The sequence below is a fragment of the Ammospiza caudacuta genome, chromosome 2, assembly GCF_027887145.1.
Source record: "Ammospiza caudacuta isolate bAmmCau1 chromosome 2, bAmmCau1.pri, whole genome shotgun sequence".
Taxonomy (NCBI): domain Eukaryota; kingdom Metazoa; phylum Chordata; class Aves; order Passeriformes; family Passerellidae; genus Ammospiza; species Ammospiza caudacuta.
This window is the reverse complement of record NC_080594.1, coordinates 35,638,841-35,663,985: the sequence shown is the minus strand read 5'-3', so window position 1 is coordinate 35,663,985 and position 25,145 is coordinate 35,638,841. Positions and strand designations below refer to the sequence as shown.

At 40.4% G+C, this 25,145-nt stretch overlaps 1 protein-coding gene across 1 annotated transcript in view; it reads left to right on the top strand.

Annotated features, from left to right (window-relative positions):
- TENM4 (teneurin transmembrane protein 4) overlaps positions 1-25,145 on the top strand; it is a 387,133-nt gene that overhangs the window by 251,190 nt on the left and 110,798 nt on the right. The window contains exons 14-15 of the mRNA XM_058800438.1: positions 15,885-16,070; positions 22,408-22,434. Of these exons, the coding sequence (XP_058656421.1) occupies positions 15,885-16,070; positions 22,408-22,434 (213 nt within the window). The remainder of the gene's footprint in view (positions 1-15,884; positions 16,071-22,407; positions 22,435-25,145) is intronic.

Here is a 25,145-nt window from a genome sequence, read left to right as displayed (position 1 = left end):
GTAAGTTTATTTTTAAAACCACCATAAGGGGAAAGGTAGTCATGTATTTGTAGTTGGTAGCATAGATCATAATTGAGTCATTATTCTGTGTTTGTACAGAGGTTTGGGGATTGCAGGGATGGATTTAGAAAAATGTTTATTTCAATGTGCAAACAGAATTCACTTTCCCTTTGTTAACCTGCAGGGTCATGTACAGATGATTTATAAGCTTTCCTTATACTGCTTTTATAAATCCATCTAGTGCAAACTTTCTTTGGCAGCATGAAGTTATTTGAGACAAACTTGAGCATCATTCCAAGACCTTTTTCCTCACTGAGCTGCTTGTAACATTCAGGTTATTGTGCCTCACAGCTAAAATCACAGCTAAGATGATTTGTAAACTTCCATTTCTAGCCCAGACCTTTCCACTGAATTGATGACTTGATTTGAAAGACAGATTTACTCACAGGATATGTGGTCCTTTCTTGCATCATTAAAATAGAGTGAGCAAGTATGCTATTGCATGTAATAACACACTGCTGCCCAGGCCACTGGGGTGGAGGTTCTGTAGAAGGGTCTAAAAGAGACAGATTTTTATTGTTCTATAAAACAGGACCAAACAGGGCAGATGGATTACTAAGGGAAAGAGCTAAGTACTTGCAGAAATGACCCTCAGCTCAGCAAAGCAGTTAGGTCTGTGTTTAGTCCCAGTGAAATGTATAGAACTGTGCCCATGTGGATTTGTGCCAAGGACGGCCCCTTTCATAAACCACATGGAGAGGCATACCCTGGAAACAGCATAATGATCTGAAAACCCAGAATATGAACAGGCACAGTGGATTTTCCAGCTCTTACCACCTTGAATTTCAGAATAGCACCTGTGTACAGTGCTGTATCCTGTATTCATTTAGGTTATCAGGCAGTATGGAAGCAGTAGCTGAAGTCTGTGGATTGTCATATGTAGAAGGTAAAACTAGAGCCTCTTTGAACCTTAGACTGCATCTTTCAGCTAAATAGGTAGATTTTACCTGCCTTTAGTGGTAATCTTAGAGAACACACATTACTGGGTAAAACCCTCACTTTTCACAAAACAATAATATTACAGAGATTTCTATTTCCTGTTTATATTATCTTTTTTCATTCCATTTAGCCTTCATAGACAAGCTGTGCCAGTTCAGTCTCTTGTGAGAGATTCCCATTCTGAACTGCACTGTAGGAAGAAGTAGTAATATGGTTTGGGGTTTTTTTACTTTCTGTGTCTGCCCACTGCCAAGACATGCTGAGACAGGGCTGCTGCCATACTACCTCAGAATTGTCACTCAGGGAAAATGCTTCTCAAACATATTCCACCCTTTCATACAAGGGACAGTTTGTAGATCACTTTTCCCTCAATATACACTGTTTTTTTGGCTGATTCCTAAATACTAGAAAGAGTATCTTAGAGAAAAGTACAGAAGCAATTCCAAGTGATAACTTGTACTGAGCAATAAAAGTGGTATTTTGTTTTCTCCATGGGATAATTAAATCACTTCCCTTTTGCATCTTAGTACTGTTGCACAAGCAAATTTTAAAAAGGCCTTTATAACCCAGTTCAGCTGAAAAGTCCAAGGCAATACTTGGTAAAAGAAAGGGAATTAAGGAACCACTTATCCTATCTCCATTCCTCCAGTCTGCTATCACAGATTCTCTGCATCCCAGGCTTTTGGGGGGCTATCTCCCTTCACCTCTTATGAGTCCTATCTGGCAACTAATAAAGCCATTAGGGGGCAGGTCTCTTAACCTCCTTTAGTTTGAGTGTAGTAGGGAAAAAGGACATGGCCTGTGCTGCGGTGTGAAACAGAACTTACTGTGTGATACAGTCTCACTCCTGACCTATTTAAACTGGACCAGCTATTTCTAGTGAATCAAGAGGCAGCACACCACATACCTTAAGACATGTTTGCTGACTGCAGTGAAATGAATAGGTGAGTCATGTCTTGTGCACTGGGGAAGTGCACCATTTACCAGAGGGATCTCACTGATGCATCAGTATAATCCCAGGCCCATCAAAACAGTATTAGGCTTGGATGCAAAATCATTATTAAAGGAATTAAGTTATCTGGTGTTGTCCTTCACTCTCCTCAAATTTACATTGGTGATTTTCACACTGTTCTGTCTTTGGTAGTTGACATCTTTACGTGCACAGTATTCATTCAAACCATTGCAAAGTTGACTATACTTAGCAGCAATAGAAATTATGTTCTCTGTGTCTTAAGTGTACTGACTTTTTCTGGGCAGTTGACAGTGGTTGTAGATTGACCTGCATGCAGATAAGGATCCCTTCTCCATCACTCATTCATAATGACTCATGCAGATTATGCACAGTTGACATCCAGGCAGTACTTCAGACCCTTAAAAATACACTGGAGAAAAGCAGTAATAGGGATAGTACTTTGTATGTGGTAGTCCTAAATTGCCAGTAGAGACATAAAATCATGGACTGCACATTTAACAATAAGACTTAGAAACTGGAAGCTGCTGCTCAGTAAAGAAGTAAGTTATGATATCTTACATCATATTTTGAAAAGACTGAGAGAGCATGCCTGTCCAGAGACTGAGGCTGAGCTTTCATGACCATATCTCATGAAATCTAGTACTTTGGTCCTATTATAGCTCCTCTCATCGCTTCTGCTGCTAACCTGGTTTTCTGAGGATATGCCATTTGGCTTTATGACTTTATGCCCTTTTGTCCCACCTGTGGCAGGGATGAAATGCTGCTTCCCAGGGACTTACTGACACACTTTGTTATGAAGGTCTATGATCACACAAATATTTAGGTATTTAAAATTTGCCTTAGGGAAATGCAAATCATCAGTCTTTGCTGCAAGGTTGTGGAGAACTACATATGGCAGATAGTCCTAGATAAACTTGTCCTCCAAGCACAGTGGGGAAATAGTGTGGGTAGCCACAGGGTAGCAGAAGACCAGGTATTTACCCACCTTCCATGACTTTACTTACTTTAGCAGGTTGAGAAGTTGGATTTAAAATAAAACTAGCATGGTGTGCGAATCCATGTCTCTGCTTGCAGGAAGCCATATTCTTGTAAATTATTGCACAGTGAATTGAAGTCAGTGGAAAAGCTCCTATTTACTCTGCAGGAGTATGGATCAGTTGAAGGTTATTCACAAACAATTATTAGATTTAAGACCCTGTATCAGTTAATGGTAATGACTGAATTTTTTAGTATCAATTTCATAGTATAGATTAACAATGGCGACAGTCTTTCAGGTAGCATGCAAGAGTTCCCACCACAAAGTTGGTACAGTTCATTGAAACAGGCATCTTTTCTCTATTCCAATTAATAGATAAAGAGACCATGAAGAATGAACTTCTAAAGAGTTAGGCTGGAGTAGATGCACCTTTACATTGCACTGTCTTTTTTTCACCAGGAATTGTGCAGGAGACCATTGCACACACATACACACATGCACACACAGTCACAGAAGCAGTTCTCATACATTTTATCACACAATGTCATATCCCGTTGTTCAAACAGTGCCACGGCTAACCAAACATCTGTGATAAAATTTTATTTCCTTGGGCTTACTGGTATCAACTTTTGCAAACAAAATCCCATGTTAATTTCTTACCATGCCCAAGGCCACCGAGATAAAAATCCATCCTTAGAAAACATTCATATAAGTCTTCTTTAAACAATCATTTCTTCAGGGGTAAAAATGTCTCTGTAAAAGATGGATATAACATCAACTCTGACGTGGTAGAGGCTTGTACCATACTACGACCAAGACTGCTTTTAATGCCTAAGAAGTTGCTGATTTGTCTTTTTCTTAGCTTTAAAATGCATGAGGAAAAAAAAGAGAACTAAACCTCAGGATGCAACAACCGAAATTGATAAACATCTTCATCACTAAAGAAAAAAGTCACCAGACACAGCTATGTAATCAAAGGCCACCTTGAATGCTCTTTCTTCAGCTTGTTACTTGTTCATCTCACTACCCTGGCAGACCTATGAGAAACCTTAGTCTGGGGCAATTGAAACTTTGGTAGCACAGTGTCTTCAAGGCTGGTCTTCAGAAGATACCGTCACAATCTCTCCTGGCTCAATACCTAAATTGCAGACTCATCCCTGAAAGCTTACTTTGGTCCTTTAATGGTCATTGAAAGCCAGAAAATGTTTTGTACCAGCAGGAATTTCATCCTCTGCCTTGCAGAAGCCTAACATACTGATTTCTGAACTTGTGATCTTCTCCAGTTTTTATGGAGAGAAGTACCTTTTCTCTCAAAGGGAAAAATATGTGTAGCCCAGTGCACACACAAGGTTCTCACAGGTTCTGCCTGGCAGATAGCTGCTTTGTGGATTGTGAAGAAACTAGTGAATCTAGAGAATCAACAGTGTTAATTAGAACTATCATTGTGAAAAACATGAATTTTTTCATGTAGTTGAGTTTGTGAGTACAGATTTTAGCCTACCCATTGCCAAGAGGAACTTAGCCTTTAAAGGCTTCTAAGCTTTTTATTAAAAATGCAATAAAAAACTAAGATCTGCCCAAACCTTTGAAATAAAAGCATTCAGGGAGGCTTTCATTTGAATATCCTTTTACTCCCTTTCCTTTTGTTTATTAAAAATGTGTGTAAGGAGACCCTGATGTGGTGGAAAAAAGATAATAGTTGAAATAGGCTGCAGTTATTTTTGTGGCGAGTCCAATTCTTCAGGAGTCCAAGTATCTTTGTGCTCAGCAGATGAAAGGGACATAATAAAGGGAGGGAGAGAACTCCCACTAAGATAGAAAATATAACTTACCTTTCAAATATGAATTCCTACTTTAAGTCTGATAGCTGAGAATTTGTTTTAGGACATTTTCCTAGCCAATCAGAGATTCATCAAACTTCTGTCAGCTCTGGGATGTGTTTAGGATTTTACTTTTAACCCCTTCTCTGCAGCAGTCCATGCAGTCTTGATCAGACACAGTGACAAAGGGAAGATTGAAGGAAATGAAAACCTGTGTTCTAGCTGTCATTTCAGACTTGGCCAAAACCAGTGGAAGCAATGATATCATCAGTCTGTCTGTGACCATTAGATCACAAAGCATTTGCTCTGATTAAGTCATGTCTCAGGCTGAGAATAGTGTGTGTCCAGTCATGTAACAAGCAGTCCCTGGTTCTCATTGACCTTAGGCATTCTGTGATGAGCAAAGCTTCTCTCTTGCATCAGCAGTAATCAGTTAAAATTTATGGACCCCTAAAAAGGGCAGTGGGAAGACTATTCCTTTCCCTGTTTGTTTCCTACAATAATTAGGGCTAATTCCCAGCATGCCAGTTTCAGTTCAACATATTTCCCTATCTCCAAATGTGACCTCAGCAGTCACACCATGAGCTCAAAAGTTCTTTTTGTTTGGATCAATTATGCTTTGTGTTGCAGTCTTTTCTGCCTGAAAACAGCAATGTTGTACTGGAGTCAGTGGGGCTCATGTTAATGTGACTAGTTTGAAAAGTTTCACAACACCACAAGATACTAAATTCCATGTTTAAAGCAGAGTACTGTTAAAACATCGTGTTTTGAGGATGACTAAGCAATTAGCATGTTTGCTTGTATCACTCAGAACTTATCATTTGTATCACTAAGTCTCAGATGACCAAATTTTGGCTTCTTCTCCTTTGAAAGGAGGAGCCTCTTAATTTTTGAGTCTAGACCTCTGCTGCTGACTATTCCTACTTTTAACCAGGATACTGCTGCAATATCAGCAGGGTGATACTTGTGCAGAGTCAGTCTCTGCCATGATCTACCTTGATTATGCTGGATAAAGCCACTCATGGCTCAGCAAGGATGGTTGTAGGTTCCATGTCATGGCTTCTCCACTGGCATTCAGTCAATTCCTTGCTGGTCAGTCAATTCCATGCTGTTGTTGGTAGATACCTCCTGTGACTGTCACCTTACACTCCAAGCCAGCTGGAGCTCATCACAATCAGAGTTCCTGCAAAAGGTCATTGGATGTTTTCAGCTTCATCAAATCATATTTGAGACGCTGAACTAGGTTGCCCAGAGAAGCTGTGGTGCCTCATCCCTGAAGGTGTTCAAGGCCAGGTTGGATGGAGCTTTGCACAGCTTGTTCTGTTGGAAGGTGTCCCTCCCTTTGGCAAGGGAGGGGGGGGAGTAAGAGCTGGTCTTTAATGTCCCTTCCAACCCAAATGATTCTATGTATCATTCTCAGTTAGAATGTCCAAGATTAGGTAACAAGGAAAAGAGTCTGTGAGTCAGTAAAACAGAATAACATAACAAAAAGACAATATAAGACCAATAACTTTCGTGTAGTGGATTGGTATCTACTAAAGGCCAGAAATCCATGATTTAATAAGCTGTCTGAAGTGGATGCACTGAAATCAGTGCATCCAATATTCTCTCTCCCCCCTTTCAAATTACAAGGTGTTCGTACTCTAAAAACTACCATCACAATTTGCACTAGTGAGCACTTTCTAATGATGTTGACAGACGAAAGTTAGAAAGCTCTTTGGAGAGAGCTCTGCTGCTTTTCAATAAAGTTGATCCTTTCAGATCAGTGTTGAGGCATATGGACAGCATAGCAAACAGAGACCTTCTGGAACAGCTACTGCTGCATCTGATTTGTGTGGATAGACAGACATCTAACTTCTGGATATGTCAGCTCTGCATGTTTCATATGTGTTCTGTGTCTCCTTTTGAAGAAGATGAATAACAATAAAATTTTTAAGTTCTTTGGAAAAGTGCTGTCTGAAGAAAAAGGAATCCATATTGGGACTGAGCTCTGAGTAAGGGAATCCCAAGAAAATCTAGCTTGTGATCACTTCAGCATACAGTGGTGACTGATCTGTTTAAGTTATTTTAGAAAAAAACAAAATACACAGAATTGGAAAATAAATCAGTTCTTTTTAAGCATGAGCAAAACACATTTCTGCTGTCAAATTATCTCTTCCTTGTGGACAGAGAGGAAATTAAAATTAGCCCAGAGAAGAATCCTTCTTAGGAACTTCATTTAATATATTAGAAATTGTTTCTTTTCTGGGAAGCTTTAACGCATCCCAGAAAGCATAGAGATTCAATTAAGCATCAAAGAGAAAAACACAATCCTGCACTTTGGGATATTTATTTTTATTCAGCAAATCTCGGCTCCAAGACTGAAGCCTGACAATACCTGGCATTTCATCTCCTGCTGTTCAACAACAAGAGACAGTTTAAAGTAGAGTTCATAATAATAAATAAATGGAAGGTTGACACTAGTATGAAAGTAAATCACAGCCATAGAGGAGATACTTCAGACAGAAAGTGATGGTCAGTCCTTACCATTTAAGGGAAGGATGAAAATGGAGTATAAATACTGTAGGAAGTAGAACTTGATAAAAAGTACCACAGTAATTTAATGGAATTTCATCACACAGAATTACAACTTTCCAGACAGGAACTGGAAGACCTTTATGCAAATATGAAGCAAGCTGAAATTGCATTTCGAAGTGAGTGTGTCTTTTATTAAAAGACATCTCAGCTGTACCAGTGTACATGGTGCAGCTAATTGTGTCTGTTGTGCTCCTGTTCTTACTGTTACTGTTTCTGGCAAGAATTCCCAAGAATCCCATTGTGCTCAATCCTGTATGGTTAGAGTTAGAGGCTCAGTATTGGAGGATACACATACATCAGTTTAAGTATATTACTATACCAAATTCCTTCATTACTCATTTTGGAGATGGAGAGTGAGTTCCAGGGGAGTTACAGGCTCATCTCCTGGATCTGCTCAGCACCAGGTGAGGAGCTGCTCTGTGGACTGTGTATTCATCTCCAAGTGAAGCATGTCAGAGGCACCCTGGTTCCTGATTTGGATCACCAGAGAGAAATGAAACCTTGAAGGGGTTTTGCAGAACCCTTTAATTTAAACACAAAGCTGTTGATGCCAGCAAATAATTAAATACCAGGAGAAAACTGGGGGAAAAAAACTGAAGTGGGGTTAAACTTCTGTGTCTAGTTGAGGGCCAGAGCCAGAGATGGGTCCTATTTTTTATTAGGGATTTTCACCACCCTTCTCCTAAATACAGCTCAACCACTTTGAGTGAAAAATCTCTCTCCTCTTCTGTTCTGTGTTTTATACCTCCATTGTCATAGCCAGTCTTTCCTACAAGTGCAGAATTGCAGTTGTCCCACCTGCACATGTATTGGACACCTGTACTCAGTCCTCCTGCAGAGCTGGCAAGAATCAGCATTCACACCAACTCAGATATCCTGGTTAGGGTACTCTGTAATGCAGGATATGCATTCCCCAGTGCAGGCATTCTAGGATGTTCCCTCAGGGCTTTGTGTTCAGGAGGTGAAAATTCAGGTGTCCAAGTTGCATTTCAAAGCCATTGCTGAAGGTCAGTGTTCTTCTGATGAGGGGTGATAGCAAAGCTGATGGATTAATTTTCAGTCTCTAGAGAGCATCCTTTAATCATGATTTCCTCATGCATGGAAAGAAAATAAATAGCTGTTACCTTTTAGTTACATTCAGTTTACTGAGCTGTGTAAAACACATTGAGGCCCTTGAGGGGAGTGGAGAGTCATCAAAGTACCAAAAGTTTAATTGCACTCCTAAAAGGACAGGTTTTATATTTATAGACATAAATAATTGTTATTATTTCTACATTAGTAATATTTAAATATTTGATGTATGCTTTAAAAATTGATAAACAGATTATTTGTTTAAAGGCATTAAATTATGCAGACATTGCTTTCAGGACATGATCTCTGAAGGAAAAATACATCCCTCAATTAATGACATGGGCAGAACTTACACAATCATTCCCTGTTTGCTACTAAACCAGGATGGTTTTCAGAGGATTTCATGGTACAGATCAGTTACTGGCAGTGACAGAAAATCCACACCTCTTCTTTCAGGTTTTTTCTTGCTCTTTAGTTTGATCCTTTCCTTATACATTTGTAAAAAGGATGGTTTTAAAAGCTAATGTGCTTTATGTCTTCTTCAGTAACAGCACAGGAGTTCATGTCACTACAGAGTTATCGAATCACAGGAATGAGAGTTTCATAACACTGCAAAATGTGTTTTGTTATGAAGAATGTCTTTAGCACTTCACTGCTATCTAAATCATGCTGATCACACACCTTCTGTTTTTTTCATCTATATATTTCTTGCTTTTCCCAGATATTCCCCATAAATTGCCTTCTAAAGCAGGTTGTGAAAACAAGGCTTAGCTCCTCACCAAACTCAGCTTTTTAGCTCCGTGCAGTGCCTCTCTCCTGTACTTTTCTGGAAAAAAAAAATCTGTCTGAGGTTGGAAATTACCTCAAATGAGCCAACTTGAAATGAGAAAATCCTAGTTACGGCAGATTTTAATTATTAAATTTTCTATTAATATATTGAAGGTCAGTGGAACTGACCCAGTTTTCATGAAGCTCTGAGCAATTTCACCTGATCTTACATTTTAGCACTAAATCCATATTTATTAAAGGATTTAGCAGACAGGTCAGAACCAGCTAAATCTCTGATTCTGCATCACATGTATGCTAAAGAAAAATTTTCATCTGCATTGCTCTTCTCTAAGCTGGAAAGCTTTAAACTGTTGTCAAGCCAGTTTGAGGATATGTGGGGGGATCGGGGTAAACATGTAAAAATGGATTTGCTGGAAATGCACAAATTAACATCATTATCCCTTTCCCTACTCCAGTCTTTAATGTAATGTGAAAATAATGTGAAATTCTGAATGATGCCATTTCCTGTGTTGGAGGCTCTTGTGTCTGTTCCATCAATTAAAAAGGGCCTGAGCAAAGTACTGCATTGTTGGGTTAGTGTTTGATGGGTTTCTTTTCCCACTTTCTTCTGAAATATCAAAGACAACACAGCAGACTTTTTGTTCTTAAGGGGACAGATTTATGCCAGTTTTTAGCAGAATATGAAAAGAAAAAGAGAGACAGGTACAAGTTTTTTATTTGTAGGAGTAATTGCTTTAGTATTCTAACTTCTGAAGTGCTGTTAATGGACTGTGACCTCATTATACCTGGCACAGTGCAAATGCAGAACATAAAGGATAATCTTAGCCTCAGATAGTTGAGATTCTTAAATAAGTGAACAACAGCAGAGAGAGACATGTCTGATGGAGACAGACTAAAATTACATTACAGTTTTCCTCAACACGTTATGGAGAAGTTAAGGCACGTCAGCAGCCACTGTCAAGGTTTTGGGTAGGATTCAAGATGGACTGGGATTTTTAAGAGAGCCTTGAAGAATTCTGAGACAGTTTTAACAGACCAGAGGGAAGTCCCTCCACCAGTCATGAGGAGATAATGAGGGAAAAAAAATAAAGGAAAACCATTTGTCTAAAAACTAGCTAGCAGGCAGTTGAGTCTGGGCTCACAGAGTCACAAAATGGTTTGGCTTGGAAGGGTCTTTAAAGGTCACTTAGTTCCCACCCCCTGTCCTTGGGCAGAGGCACCTTCCACTAGACCAGGTTGCTCTGAGCCCCAGTAATGGGCTGGTTACTGGTGGGGATGAGCAGTGATGAAACACAGCCGGTCCTGGAACTGAAGAGGAGACATTTCTTTTTTGATTATTTGCATGAAAAATAAGCAGAGTCGTATTGGAATGCCATTATCCTTTCCAAAGAATAATATTTCTGATAACCTGAGACCTCTGGGTGAACCACCCCAAGCTCAACTATGCCTTGAGTGCTGTCTTCTCCAGAAATTCTCCATTAAAGAGGTTTGAAGTGAGTCATCCTCTGGAACTATCTCTCTTTCTTTCTTTACCCACAGAGGGCATTTAGGCTGAATTCAATTTTTCAGGTAAGACTGATACAACATGAGGTGAGATTCAGGTAATGTAAGACATCACTCCAAGACAATAACATGACAAAACCCCCCATGGGAATGTTGATATGAACTTGATTCCTTAAAAAAAAATTTGCATCCATTAATCAGTTCTTATCCATCAGTGCCCTCTGGTGAGTACATAAAGGAGCCAAATCTAGGGTTATACTCAAAGTTCAGGTGTTTCTCACAGAGGTGCTTGGCTTGATTGTGCTTTTTGAGGACATTAAGCCTCGTGTTTGCTCTTAGAATTGGGCACCAGGTTTACTCAGAGGATCCCCTCTCTTCAAGGAACTACAAACAGCTTTGAGAGCTACACTGTGAAATGAGGTAAAACAGTGCACCTCTAGGAAAGGATAAGGAGTGGCTAAGCTGTTCATACAAACACTGGATGAGATTAAAGATGAAAGGAAATATTTAGTCACCTTTTGGGAACAGCTGGTGTGAAAATATTTAACAGGCAGGTCTTTTATGTGCAGGCAGAGCATTCTAACTAAGCTTAAATAGGCAGGAGCAATATAGTGCAGCTGGCCAGTCTGAGAATACTGTAATAGGAGAATTAAAAGCTTTCCTTTTCATTTGTTCATGCAGCTCAGATGGTAGCTAATCATGTCCTCTAATTTTAACAACAGAATTGGGAAATGTACCAAAAAATGCAGTTTTTAATAAGAACAGAGGTGACAAATTCCGTCCCTCGGACCGAATGACAAAGAAACTATTCACCTGCCCTTTTCTGTAAAACAGCCTTAGCTGTCTTTTTCTGTCCAAAAAGACATGTATTTAAGTGGAAGCTTAATATGAAATCCATTTTGATCATTTCTTAGTGAATCACAAGAAAAGTAAAATCTATTCTGACTATTTAATCACTCATTAGAAACCTGTGAGCATTTAAGAGGGCTGTGTTGTAAAGGTCCAGGGCATGTAGCAGGTTGTGTGTTGTAAAGCTGTTTAAATTGTAGGATACCCATCTATCTTTAAACTGGCACTAAGTGGAAGATTTAGTTTTGAGAGTTCCTGACTCCTGGTTCCCTGTCAGAAGTAATTAATCTACATTTTAGGGAGACTGTCCTAAGTAGTTTGTTTCACAAGTGTTTTTCACAGCTGAGAGTCTATATGACAGCCCTTGGGGCCTGGGAGTCCAAACCACCTCATATATCCAATATATATGAATTACACATTCATAGCCTGGAACCTGCACACTTCTGTGTGCATGGGTGGTGGTTTGGCTGGGGTCTCAGCTGGGTGGGAGATGAAACCCAAAATGTTCTCAGCATTCCCTTTCTGGGTTAGCCTAAAGATCTGTTTGTTTATACCATGCAGTGCATATCCCTGGCCCACGTGTGCAAGACTGTTCCTTGGCAGCATGTTTTCTGAGAAATATTTCAGTCAAGATGTAAATGTCCCAGGGGGTTTTCCACCCTTTTTCATAGGAATGACTGCACAGACACTCTGCTTTTCAGAACATGATTTTTTTTTCTCTCTTCACCATTTCTCAATGCACTCCATTATCCTAGTTTGACACCTTTAAATAACTCCAGGAAGGCTTCTGACTGTCACTATTCCCATTATCTCTGGGTTTTTTTCCTCCACCACCAATCTGTAGACATCTGATGTTTCCATCTTAGCTGTAGGACGCAAGACTTCATATTGGGACATCAGAGTGTTCATGAGCCTGTCTCAGAGTTCACATTTTCCTGTGGATCCATCACTTTCCTTCCTTATGCCTTGGTTACTTTATCTGAAAGGTGCTGCACCTGAGTCAGGGGAACCCTTGGTATCCATACAGGCTTGGGGGTGAGGGATTGAGAGCAGCCTGAGGACAAGGACTTTGGGATGGACGAAAAGCTGGACGTGACCTGGTCATGTGCTCTCACAGCCCAGGAAAGCAGTAGTGCCCTGGGCTGCATCCAAAGCCATGTGGCCAGCAGGGTGAGAAAGGGGATTCTGCCCCTCCACTCCTGTGAGAACCCACCTGTAGTGCTGCATCCAGCTCTGGGACCCACCCAGCTGTGGGGGTCTCCAACACAAGAAGGATATGGACCTGTTTGAGCAAGTCTAGAGGAAGCCAAAGATAATAAGAGGCCTGAAGAACCTCTGCTATGGGGACAGACTGAGATAGTTGGGGTTATTCAGCTTGGGGGACAGAAGGCTCTGGGGAGACTTTATTGTGGCCTTTTCACTACTTTAAAGGGGCTTATAAGAATGATAGGGACAGGCATTTTAATAGTGCCTATAGTGATAAGAAGACGGATAATTGTTTTAAACTAAAAGAGGGTAGATTTAGACTAGATAAAAGGAAGAATTTTTTACAAAGAGGAAGAATAGGATATAATGAAGGTGTGAAGTGGCCAAACTGGCATCCTCTGGATTGCTTGGTAAACTGGGAGGAAGAAAAAATTACTTCTTATTTGATATTCTGAGATTCAAGCTCAACGCTTATGTATAAAGAATGTGAACTAATAACCAGAGAAGGGATTGCAGTCTAACTAGAGTAGCCCTATGGTAAAAGTGTGCTGGAAAGCACCAGAGGCTACAATAATAATTTTTGGAGTTCGGGCTTAAATACCAGTACTCTCAGACCTTGTATTTTCTCAATGTATTTCTTGTCAGCTTGCTGAAATTTTAGCAGCTTAAATCTAGCTTTTGATTTTCAATCTGCTGTTTCCTTTATCCTCCCCTAGACTTTGTTTATCAGGTCAGCCAAGGAGAACTAAATTTACTTTTTTTTTTTAGTACATCTTTACTACTATATTAACCAACTTGCAGGTCATGTGTTTTCGTCACCACCCTGACCAGCCCACGCTCCATTGCAGTGCTGTCTGGCAGTTGGGGAAAAAAGTAGAAAACACGTGTCTGGACTCCAGCCCTTCAGCAAGGATGGGTTTCACTAATTGCCCATCCCTTCTGCTCTTATTGGGTACTGTAGTATGATATTACCTCCCTCGCAGCTAGGAGCTGTGAAAATCTGTCTCTCAATGCCAGATGCAAAGTAAAAACTTCTGACGGCAGCTCGAGCCCTTCCTCAGCCATGCCTTTATTGTTTGATAGTGCAATTTCTATTAGCTTCCAATAAATCCTACATTAGGTTCTGTTACATCTCAACAGCAAGTGGTGTGTGCACATGCTCTGTTTAAGCAGCCAAGATACCCAAATACTTCTGCAAGTTTTATTCTAAATGATACAGACAAGTTCCTGACTGTCTTTAGCCCATTTGAACTCCAGAGTTCTTTCAGTAGCAGACTTGAGCTTATAAGACTAAATGTTTGTGGAGGTTTGGAGACCTCCACAATGCTGCTCTAAAAGGAGTTTTACTGGAAACTGTTGCACCACCCTGAGTTTTTTGGGAAGCAAGAGCTAGATATTGTTCTTATGTCACATTTAAAAATGAGGTGTTTTCTAGACATGCAAGGTACTACTGTTTTTCCTATCATAAATTACCGTTCTACAAAGAACTCTCTGATCCTTTTCATCATAAGGGGCTGAAGACCTCACAGCTGTCTGCTCTGGTGGAGCTGCAAGGAGCTTTCCTCCTGGAGCTGAAGTGGGTGTTCCAGCCCTATATCAGGAGGATATCAAAAGTTGTTGAATAGCCCAAGTGTCCTGTAAATGGGGTATTCATTAGCAAAAGGCTAAAAGCAACTTAAGTATGGCTGAATTTCAGTCAGGTGTGATGTTAATGCAGGCTGAGTAGTTTTGAATATTTTATATGCAGCCAGTGACACAGAGAAAAAATGCACACTGCAGAGTACCCTCGTACCCCTTTCTGTGCTTCCAACCCAGCCCTGCTCAGCATTTCTTCTGTTCACTTCTCCGTGTCCCCAAAAGGAACTGTGTCCTTACCCTGTAAAATCTATAAAATGGCTCAGTGAAGCCGAAGGCTTGAGGTCAAAACATTTGGGAATTTAGAAGTGCCAGGCAGAAGTCAGAGAGAAGACCTCGTAGGCTGAAATACTGTGAATTGCTTCTCCTTCAGCTGAGGAAGGGAGAGTATAGTCAGGGCTTATGAAAGATGGAAAGTAGCAGCCAAGTAATGAGTCTGGAGCAGAAATAGATTAATTTCATTTCATCTGCAGTGCTACACTGCATCAGTATTTGGGTTTTGGTTTTTTTCCTTGAAATCAATCCTGTGTAGTAATGGTGGTAACAGGCGCTCTAACACCTGATGCATGGGCATCTCTTCTCCACCAAGTCTCTCTCTGTTTTGCCAGACAAATACAATGTAGATAAAAACATGTTTCCCAAATTCATGCCAAGGCTATGCCAGGTTTTAGACAAAAGTCTAGTGCTGATTAAAAATATTATGCCTATGTCCTCAGGCCTGCTGGGGCTCAGGGAGGTTTGGGAAGGCCATCATCCCTGAAAAGGCAAGGTCCTTTAGCTCTTTGCTTTTTGGCGGTAAGTACCAAAATGCCCAGCTGTGACTGTGCTTCCATTAGCTCTGCTAAGACTTGGGAACAAGCACCATCCTATCTGCTCCAGTACATGTGGCTCACAAAAGATACAGTTGTACCGCTGAATGTCTGAGAGGGGAGTATTAATGGGTAGTAGGAGAATAAGGACATAAAGGATGTGCAGATTTGGCAGAAATAGATATATCCTTTCTTAAATTTCAACAAAGAATAAGGATTTTAATGAATCCCATCCCCAAAAACATGGTTTAAGAAGTCATAAACAGGCTTTGCCAGCACTTAACTTTAGCATCAGTAGTTTATCAGCACATTGTTTCCACACTTAACCAGATTTTAATTAAATGTGACTTCCTTTCTGCTTATTGGAAGAGCCTTCCCCTTTGGATTTGAGCATCACAAAAGCTTAAGGAGTGCAAGAGAATTAGAAAGCAAATAGGAAGATCAATCACAGCAGACCCTTGCAATCCATGTCCATCTCTTTTTTTGTAATATACTTATTAGATTCTTATTGTCAGGAAGGATTAGCGTTATGAGCTCTAGGAATTCCTTTCATTGCCCCGTAAGGCGAGGTAGTGAAGTGTGTCTGCTTTTCTTGACAGTAACACTCTGGATTTTCCCCCTCTCCCTTCTCTCTCTCCACCCATATGCCCTCGTCTCTGTTGTCTCCTCTCCCACAGAGATTTGTGCAGCGGACTGCGGAGGACATGGCATTTGTGTGGGAGGCACCTGCCGCTGCGAGGAGGGCTGGATGGGCACAGCCTGTGATCAGCGAGCGTGTCACCCACGCTGCAACGAGCACGGGACCTGCCGGGACGGCAAGTGTGAATGCAGCCCGGGCTGGAACGGAGAGCACTGCACCATTGGTAGGGAGAAAGAAAACCCAACTCTTTTGAGAGAATTATTGATGATCAGGGAAGAGAAAAGGCGCATGCTTAATTGAATATGTGTGATCTAGTGTAGCATGAGCACCTTTGTTCTTGGATTTCAAATTCTGACATCATACATTTTCATGTGGGAGCAAGACAATATGTCCTTTCATTTGTTGGTGACATGGCTATGTATATTTTTTATTATCAGACGTGAAGTACACCTATGTGGTGTTTGACAAGCCTTTAAATGTCAGCTAGAAGCTTTTTTTGAAACATCCCATTTTACCTCTCTTGAGAGGTCTTTCTGTGGCCTCCAAGACTCCTCTGTACTCTGGTGACAGCATTTTTAGAAACATGCATCTGATTTTAAATTTTCTTTCCTTTTATTTGGTACATTATTTGCACTGTCACTTTGCTTGCCAGTATAAAAGAGGAAACTGCAGACAGATGATTTCTGGCTGGTATTTAACTCTGTCTTTCTTGTCCCTTGTCTGTTCTGCTACCTTTCTAACCATTTCCCTTCCCTCTCACTTTGCTTCTGTATTCCTCATGTACTGGCACTACTCATAAGCTCTCTCTGTCATGTCTCTTATTATGGATGTTATTATTAATAAGAAGCCAACAATATGCCTAAATCATGCGAAGAGCTTCAGTTCTCATATTAAGCAATTTGCAGCATCATTAATGAACTGCCTTGGCTTCACCTTTTCCTTCTCTCACTTAACTACTTAATGCATTTTCCCTTCTTCCTTCTTTCTGATTGTCAAGCATTTAGCCTCTTCAGTTCCCCTTCCGTAGTCATGCTATTAAATCAGTAGCCCTAAATTCTCCAGATACCTTTTATTGTATATTAATAGAAAACTAAATTAGTGAATCCAGTTCTATTCTCAACGATGCCAGTGTGGACCTGAAAAAATTCAGTTGACTTTAAAAGAATCGTTCCAGAATGAAAATTCTCCTTCAGTCATTTTATTTTAATCAGCTTCTTTTAAAGACAAGGAAAATTTACCTCTATGTTACTTACATTATGTTATGATAACTAAAAATCACACTTCATCAAGACTAACCACTAGCAAGACCTGGGCAAATATCAGCATAGCTATTGTGTGGATTAGCAGCTTAGTTACATGAGACATCACTTCCCTTGCTTGAACACCAGGTGCATTTGCACATGCAAAGACAGGAAATGAAGCCTGATCTCAGTATTTTGATTTCAGCATTAGGATAATGGTGTAAACCATATCTGTGGCTCAATTCTACTTATCATTTATTTATGCTAATGTCAGCCTATCACATTAAGGTCTCCACATGCATCCCCCTAATGAAAAATATCTTGCTTTTAAAACTTCCTCTGTCTCATTAGACATTACATTCTGCTGTCTTGTTGATGTCCCTAGCAGCTTTTATATATTTTCCTGAGTAAAGGACTGAAAAACCCACGTTTCTTAAATGACTTTAAAATGAAAAGAGAGCAGTCTTATGTTAATTGAAATCCTGTTTCCATAATATTATTTTACAGCCTTTTATTCAAGCAGCTTGATTTGGAAAGCAGCACAGATTCATGAAAGTAAAAAAAAAAATTCAGCAAAAGGCCCCAAATCCAGGGGACAATTTTATATGGAACTTATTTATGCAGGAAAAAAAAAAGCCTGATTCATTCCCTTAGTGCCATTTTATTAGTTCTGCTGTAAAATCAAAATGCCATTAGTTCAGTATATGATAATTCTCCACACAGCTGATATGCCTGGACTGTTTTCGAGCAACAAGCTTTTATCTTTCATGGTAATTAAATTTATTTGTAGTATTCCTCACTCTAAGTGTAAATGTTATCATGGGGAAGGCCAGCACTGCAATGCAGTCAGCATTGAGATTTTACTGGTGCACACTCTCATTTTATGTGCTGCTACCTTCCTGTTGCAGTCTGCCTTGGTTTAGGAATCATTCTTGGATACATAACATCCTGGAGCAACTCTATTTCTTTTCACTTTCCCCTCTCCTCATCTCCTTGCATGGTGATTTAAAAACAAATTTGTACATAGTCTCCTGCCTCTGAAGCTGTAAACACTATTTCCTACAGAATATTTCACTGATAAATGTGTAGAATGCAAAGGAGATTTGGCAAAATTGTGAATACCCAGGAAAATTGAATGGTTTTAGCAGGAGTTATGTTGGCACAAATGAAAGGACATTGGCTTGGAATTACATTAAGTACGTGGAAAGCATTCCCCTTGTCCTTGTGTAATTTCCCTGCATGGCAAATTGTTCTGTTGATGGTAATTCCGTACATGTCTGTGTCATGGCCCGGTTTGCTTTAGCACTGACAAGCATAAACCCCCATTGCTGAAGTGATGCTTGACCAGTATTGCCCTGTGTGCAGGTAACACGGTAGAAATGGACCGTACCAGTAGGGGACACTTCTCCCATTTTCTGTCGAGCATGTGTGAGAGTAAGACATCCTTTTGTTTTGTAGGTCATAGGAGGCTCTTCCTTATGGTGTCTAAGGTATTCTGATCCCAGTGGATTAATTTTGTTTGCTCCTACAAAGAATTGTGTCACTAAATGTACTATCTTGATTGCTCACATTCAGAGATTTCATTAGAGTAACTCCAGTTAATTCCCAACTAGGAAATTGATGCCGAAGCTTGCATTCATCATCCCAATTCAGCAGACTTAGTGCAGAGGAATAGAGCAGAAAATTGATTATCTAACTGCAGGAATCCTGAAACCCAGCAGAAGGGTTCAGTCATTTTCTGGAAGGAACAAAACGCATTCTGACAACAACATCAGTGCCAGACTCCCGTGATGGGTTCTCCAGCATGTTCCTAATTCATCTCTAGTTAGAGACATTGCAGGAATTCAAGTTTCTTCTGTTCTGGCCCAAACTACATCCAGGAAGCACGGTGGGTTTTAGGAGCATTGAGTTTAAAGATGAAATAAACCCTCTTACTGTGAGCTCTGAAAGACCAAATTACAGCTCAGCTCTCTAGTAGGCTGCTCTAAGGGTTTGCCTCACAGAAAGCAGCACAGAAAATTTCCTGGGTTTAAGAGTCATAGAATCAAAAAATTGTTTGGACCTTTAAGATCATTTAGTTCCAACCCCACTGACATGGATAGGGAACCTTTTGCTTGACCAGGTTGCTCCAAGCCCCATTCAATGTTGTCTTGAAAACTTCCAGGAATGAGGAATCTACATTTCTCTGGGCAACCTGTGGCAGTGCCTCACCACCCTTAATTGTAAAAAAATTTCTTCCAAATACCCAATCTAAACCTGTCCTCCTTCAGCTAAAGGCTGTTCTCTCCTGTCCTATGATTATAAGCCCTTGTGAAAACTCCCTCTCCAGCTTGTATGATTTCATACAGGGGGCTTACCTGCATGGTGGAGTTGGGATATTCACTATCCTTGAGCAGCCTGGACACAAGACCAAAGCCATCTCTGGAAGTTCAGTTGCTGCAGCTAAATACTCCAGAGTCTCTGGAGACCTGAGGGACCAGCAGCTAGCTCTCCAAACACTCCACAGCCTACCTAGCAGGATTTCAAAGCACCTCAGTGCCTAATCCCCATTGATCTCTGCAAAAGCCACATGTTTAACTCCTTTCGGAAATCTGGTCCTGGCACGCATGGGTGATGGATGCAATAACAATGCCCAGACAGACAGGCAGACAGCCTGTCCCACGCCAGCTTCTGCTTATGGCGCCATCAGCCTGGGGTTTGTTTTACATAGCAAAACTCTGATTTTTGAGAAATCCGCCCCTTTAAGTTTGCCTTTCATCAGTCTTCTTGCATAAATAATCACACATGTTCTGAATAGCTTAGGTTGTAATCAGTGCCTTGTCGTTTCTGCTGGAGCAGCTGGAATCCAGACAGGGCACATTACAGGTGGATCCTGGTCTCTTTTCCCCCAGCTTTTTAACACATCACTTGTGCCCTTTGAATCCATAAAGCAACACAGTCTATGCATGGCCCAAGACAAAAATAAGCCTCCCAGTGTCTGGGGAAGGTTATTGCCATCTCGTAGATGTGGTGCTTAGGGACAGAGTTTAGTGGTTGCACTTGATGATCTTAGAGGTCTTTTCCAGCTCTATGATTCTATGATTCTACCCGCTGCCCAACAGTCAGTGCTCTAGTGCATCCACAGCAGAAGCTGAGCTGTGTTTTACCCTCTGGCACTCACTTCCCTGCCTGGGTGAGATGGGTACCTTTGGGCAAGAGAAGACCATGGTTATAGCAGTCAGTGGAAAATACACACTTGCTGCTTTGTTCTGACATGATCTTGAACCAATCTGAAGGTAATCTGGCCTTAAATAGTTTGGCAGCATATTTGCCAGTAAATATTAAGCACAGATTAACTTCAAAGACAGTGTTTTCCCTGACCCTGTAGCATAAACTTCACATGCTGTCCCTGGTTCAGCAATGGATGTTTACTTTCTCCTCTCCTTCACATTTGTGTGATCTCAGTTTAACTCCAGTGATTTCCCTGAGGTTCTGTCCACTTCACCTCATAGGAAAGATAAAGGGAAAAAGAATATTTGGGAAGTGAAGAAGGAGAGCATAGTGGGAAACAAGTCCTTCTCAAGGACCTGCCTGCAGCAGCTCTCACTTCTGTTCTTTCCCTCCCTCTCTGCAAGCCAAGAAAAGTACTTGTTATCATTCCCATTGTGTTTCAGACATAGCAAACCAAGTCAAGTCAGCTCAGGCTGTAAAACAAGGGGGCTTTCACACTGAAAAATGGCCACAGGAGCTCCTCCCTAGCAGTTCTAAAGTGGCTTCCAGGAAGTAGGGTGGTGACATGGAGCTGAGTGTGGTGGTGCCTTTCAGTGCAGAGGACTCCTTAGAAAAGTAGCTTTTCTTCTAAACTCCTGCATAATGTCTCAGCATGTCCCACATGCCCACAGGGTTTCCAAAGGAGTGTCTGTAGGGAATAAGATGATATTTTAGTGGCAGAAGTATAGCCTGTATGGGTTTAGAAAAGAAAGATTCCTGCTGCTCCTGTAGGAAACCCCATTGTTTTTCAAATTACAAGAAAACATTGATACATAACTGACACATGGTTGGCATTGACAACTACCTTCACTGCCATCAGCTGCAAAATGAGCTAAGAGGTTGGGCTGCTGGGGATGTCAAAATTCAGGACATAGATACCTGGGCTTCAGCCACCATCCAGGCAGATGGTGATGCTGTGCTTCCTGCATCGCTCCCCCCACATCAACATGATTAATTCACCTCTTTGCCAAGCCTCATAACTGCCCCGCACTAGGTGAGCTCTCCCAGCCCTCTCCACTTGGTTCCTGTACAGATCCATTACATTCACAGGATGGAAAAATAATTCCTGCAAGGGCCATGACCTCCCGGGAAGACAGTCTGCCTGAATGAGCCTGAAACAAAAACTTCTTCAAAAAGTACCAGAACACAGCTGAGGCTGAGATTGCAGGGAGCAGGCAAGAGAACAAGGGAAATAATGTTTAAGTAGATATTGAAATAGAGAAATGCAAGACTCAGAGCCTCTCTTTTGTTATTAAAGACCAGCAGGTGTTAGGACAGAGAGTGCCGCCTGCTGGCATGAACCAAGGCTCTCTGAGGCAGGATGTCTTTGCCACCAGCCTTCTGCTCAACACCAGAAAATCAGTAAGAAGGTGGTTTTCCACATCAGTGTTCCATGGGAATTGGGTAAATGACTGCTCCCATGATGTCTATAACTTTTCTTTAGCCCTCCTTAAAATTAATATATTAATACTTGCCTATCTCTTATATTTTCCAGGAGGTTAATTTAATATTTGTAAAGTAATTTGATCTAGGGCTAGAAAATGCTGCATAAATGCAGTATATTACCATTAAAAAGATCCAAGGAAAAGCCTGTACCAGTCTGGTAAGGTCACGGAACTGTGCCTTTTTGCGTGGAAAAATATAAGACAATCAGGTAAGGTGGAGGACTTTCAAATGTCTCTGCTTTCCTGATGAAATGCAAAGCAGTCAGTAAAGTGGAGAGAGACTTGCAAATCATCAGAGCATTGCAATATCCTGATATACATATATACACATATACCTATATATATATATATAAACACATAAATATATATATAGAACTTTCCTGTTTTTCTTCCTGATCTTAATGAGCAAAGATGACTGAATGCCTTAACACAGCTTTCTCAAGCCATTTGACTGAGGAGCACTGTGCTCCACTCTTCTTCCTTTTTTCTCTCCTCATAATCAAGGTTTTTCTTTTCATATCACAGTGAACTCTCCTTTGCCTTTCTAGCACCTGCACAGTCTCGTAGTAAGCCGCAATGCACTTATTCAATCCTACCTTAAATGTCCTGTCTTTTATCTCCCAAGCTCACTATCTGGATAAGGTAGTGAAAGGTATGCTCTTCCTTCCTTTTTTTCCTATTGTCTTTGTGTTTCTTTTTAAAAAATGCACCGTGAACATGCTGTGTTGAGGTTGCATCTCTTCCTCATTGTCTCCAAAGTGGTCCCTAATGTCTGGAAGGGTGAACTTTCCAGTCATTTATGTAGGAAATACCTCTGTAAGTGCTGTGACCCTGTGTTAACATCGTATCAGTGTTCCTACCCATTCCCTTGTCCCTGCCCTCCCCTCCAAATCATCTCTCATCCTCACCCTTCCCACTCAGGTGAGGCAAGTCAGGAGAAAACAAGTGTCTGTGAATACAGCAGGAATCCTGTACAGTGATGTGTTTTAATTAAATGTCTATGGTCCATTTTGTAACACAGGTGAGTGCACTTTCTATGTGGAGTCTTCATGTTTTTGATCCACTACTGCCAACTCCTACATGGAAGCTTTAAGTAATTATATATTGAGGGCTTTTTTCATAATACAGAAATGTTATGATCCCAAAATCTCTGGTTGCATAAATCTGCAAAATCTGTGGAAATTAGTGAATGCTGCATTAATGTACACTACAACAAAATCCAACCTAATGCTCCAGTTTGTAAGTGTAACACAAGTCTAGGACACAGGTCTTTCTTCAAAAAGAAGAAAAGGAATTGAACTGTTCAAGAACAGTGATCACCTGCTGTTTTTTAAAAAAATCAGTTATTTGTTAATCAGAACAATGAGCTAAATTGCTTTAGGACTTTTTAATAGAAACAGACAGTTCAACAATGCACTTAGCTTTTGAAAAATATTGAAATAGCATGCATATGGTTAAATACAACAGTCTGACAATAAATATGATTGAGTTGGATTTTAATATTTTTCTTCATGGCTGATTTGACACTAACAGCAACACAAGGTTTACACCATGCTAGCTTCATATGTTTGCTGGTTGAGCAAACAAAAAAATCAGGTTGAACAAATCAATTTTTTTCTGTAATACTATCCTTCTTTTCAGGTTTTGGGCAATCAAAAATAGCAGCTGTGAGAGGCTGAGGCTGAAGAGCAGATATGCTCAAGTATTGACCCCATGAGCAGTTAAAATGAAGTCTTTTCCATATAGGACTTGTGTGGTGTGACAAGAAACATGGTTGCCCTACTGACTTCACTTCTCTAGGAGAATTTACAATGCAGTGTTTTTCTTTTTTTAAAGGCAAATTCAGGAACAACTGGAAATAGGCAAAATGTTTGAATAGACAAATACCAGTGATGAGGAAATGTCCATAATTTAAATAGTTCCATCTTCAGTGTAATGCAGCAACTGGTAGCTGTCCTTGGACCTCTCTTTATGGATCAGTTGATTGTACAGTGGTAGTTAGTTTTCTCTCATTGCTTAGCACCAAAAAACTCCAGTGTTTGACTTTATTTAAATTGGGAGGAAAAAGTACATTCCCTTTCTTAGATCAGGGAAAGAGGGACATTTATTGTGCCCTTATGAAGTAAACATGGTGGCATCCTCAGAGGAAGATATGGGCCATCACTAGGGAGCTGATGAGAACCTGCTGTTAATGTTCCACATCTCAGTGTTTTGCATTTCAAAACCCCGGGACTCCTCCTTTTCATCTCAATGTGTATTGGAGAAGGCTGCATGAAAAAGTAGCAGATAAGCATTGAGGGCATAGAAGAGATGAAAAATCAAGCTGCAGAGCCTGGCAAGGAACCTTCAGTACTGATTTGCCCATTCAGTGGCCCAATTTTTTTAACTAAGTCTTTTGTAGATGTCATTTTTCCTCTAGGTAGCTTTTTGACTCACCTTTATGCCCAATAATAAAGACACATTATATTTAATGAGTCTTTCAGTAGGTAACAGGTTAAGTAACATACTAAGAATAAAAGATCGTCCCTTGCTATGCATGGCTGCTTTTGGAAAGATTAGCAATAGCTGAAACATTAAAAGTACATGGTTTTCTACTTGGCTAACTGCATGGTGTGCATTTTTCAAAACTAAATTGCTCATGCCCTTTTGGCTTTCTTAATTATTAACATCTTTCTGGTTGAAATCCCTTCCCAGTAATCCTGTTGTCAAAGGGTGAGCCTGATTTACTGCTGAATCTTTCCTACAGCTTTACAATAAACCAGTCAGTCAGAGAAGATGTAGAATTGTTCCTAAATGGGAGGGCAACTTTTAATAGCAAATATCAGCATAATTAAACGAAAAAGCTCTAACTAGACTCAGAGTAGAGTCTTCTAAACTAAGGCCTAATTAACACTGGTAGTGCTTAAAATGAGAAGAGGTGCCTATTATTTTAATAATAATTAAAAGAGATGCTGATTTTAGAGAGAGTGTCTCCATCCAGAATATTACTGAATCTGATGGTACATCAGTTTAATTAATTTCTATTACTGAATATCAGTTCTTAATCTTCAAAAATAATCATTAACCACATTAACACTGTAGTGATGCATATATAAACAGCTAGTTTGAATTTTAAAGTTGCTGAAGAACATTAGAATTCAGGGGTGGCTGCAAGGGCTGCTCCTGAAGTGTGAGAGCAAGTAAGAACCCAAGGTCTGACTAAGGCCAGTTCCCTCATTTGCACAGTTACCAGTGTAGGAGCTCTGGTCAGTAACTTCTTAACCTTCCTATTAGAGGACACATCTGATTAAGGATTTCTGGATTCCAGTCACCATAGAATATCACAGTGGTAGTTTCAGAGTTGAGTTGGTTTTGTGACAAGCT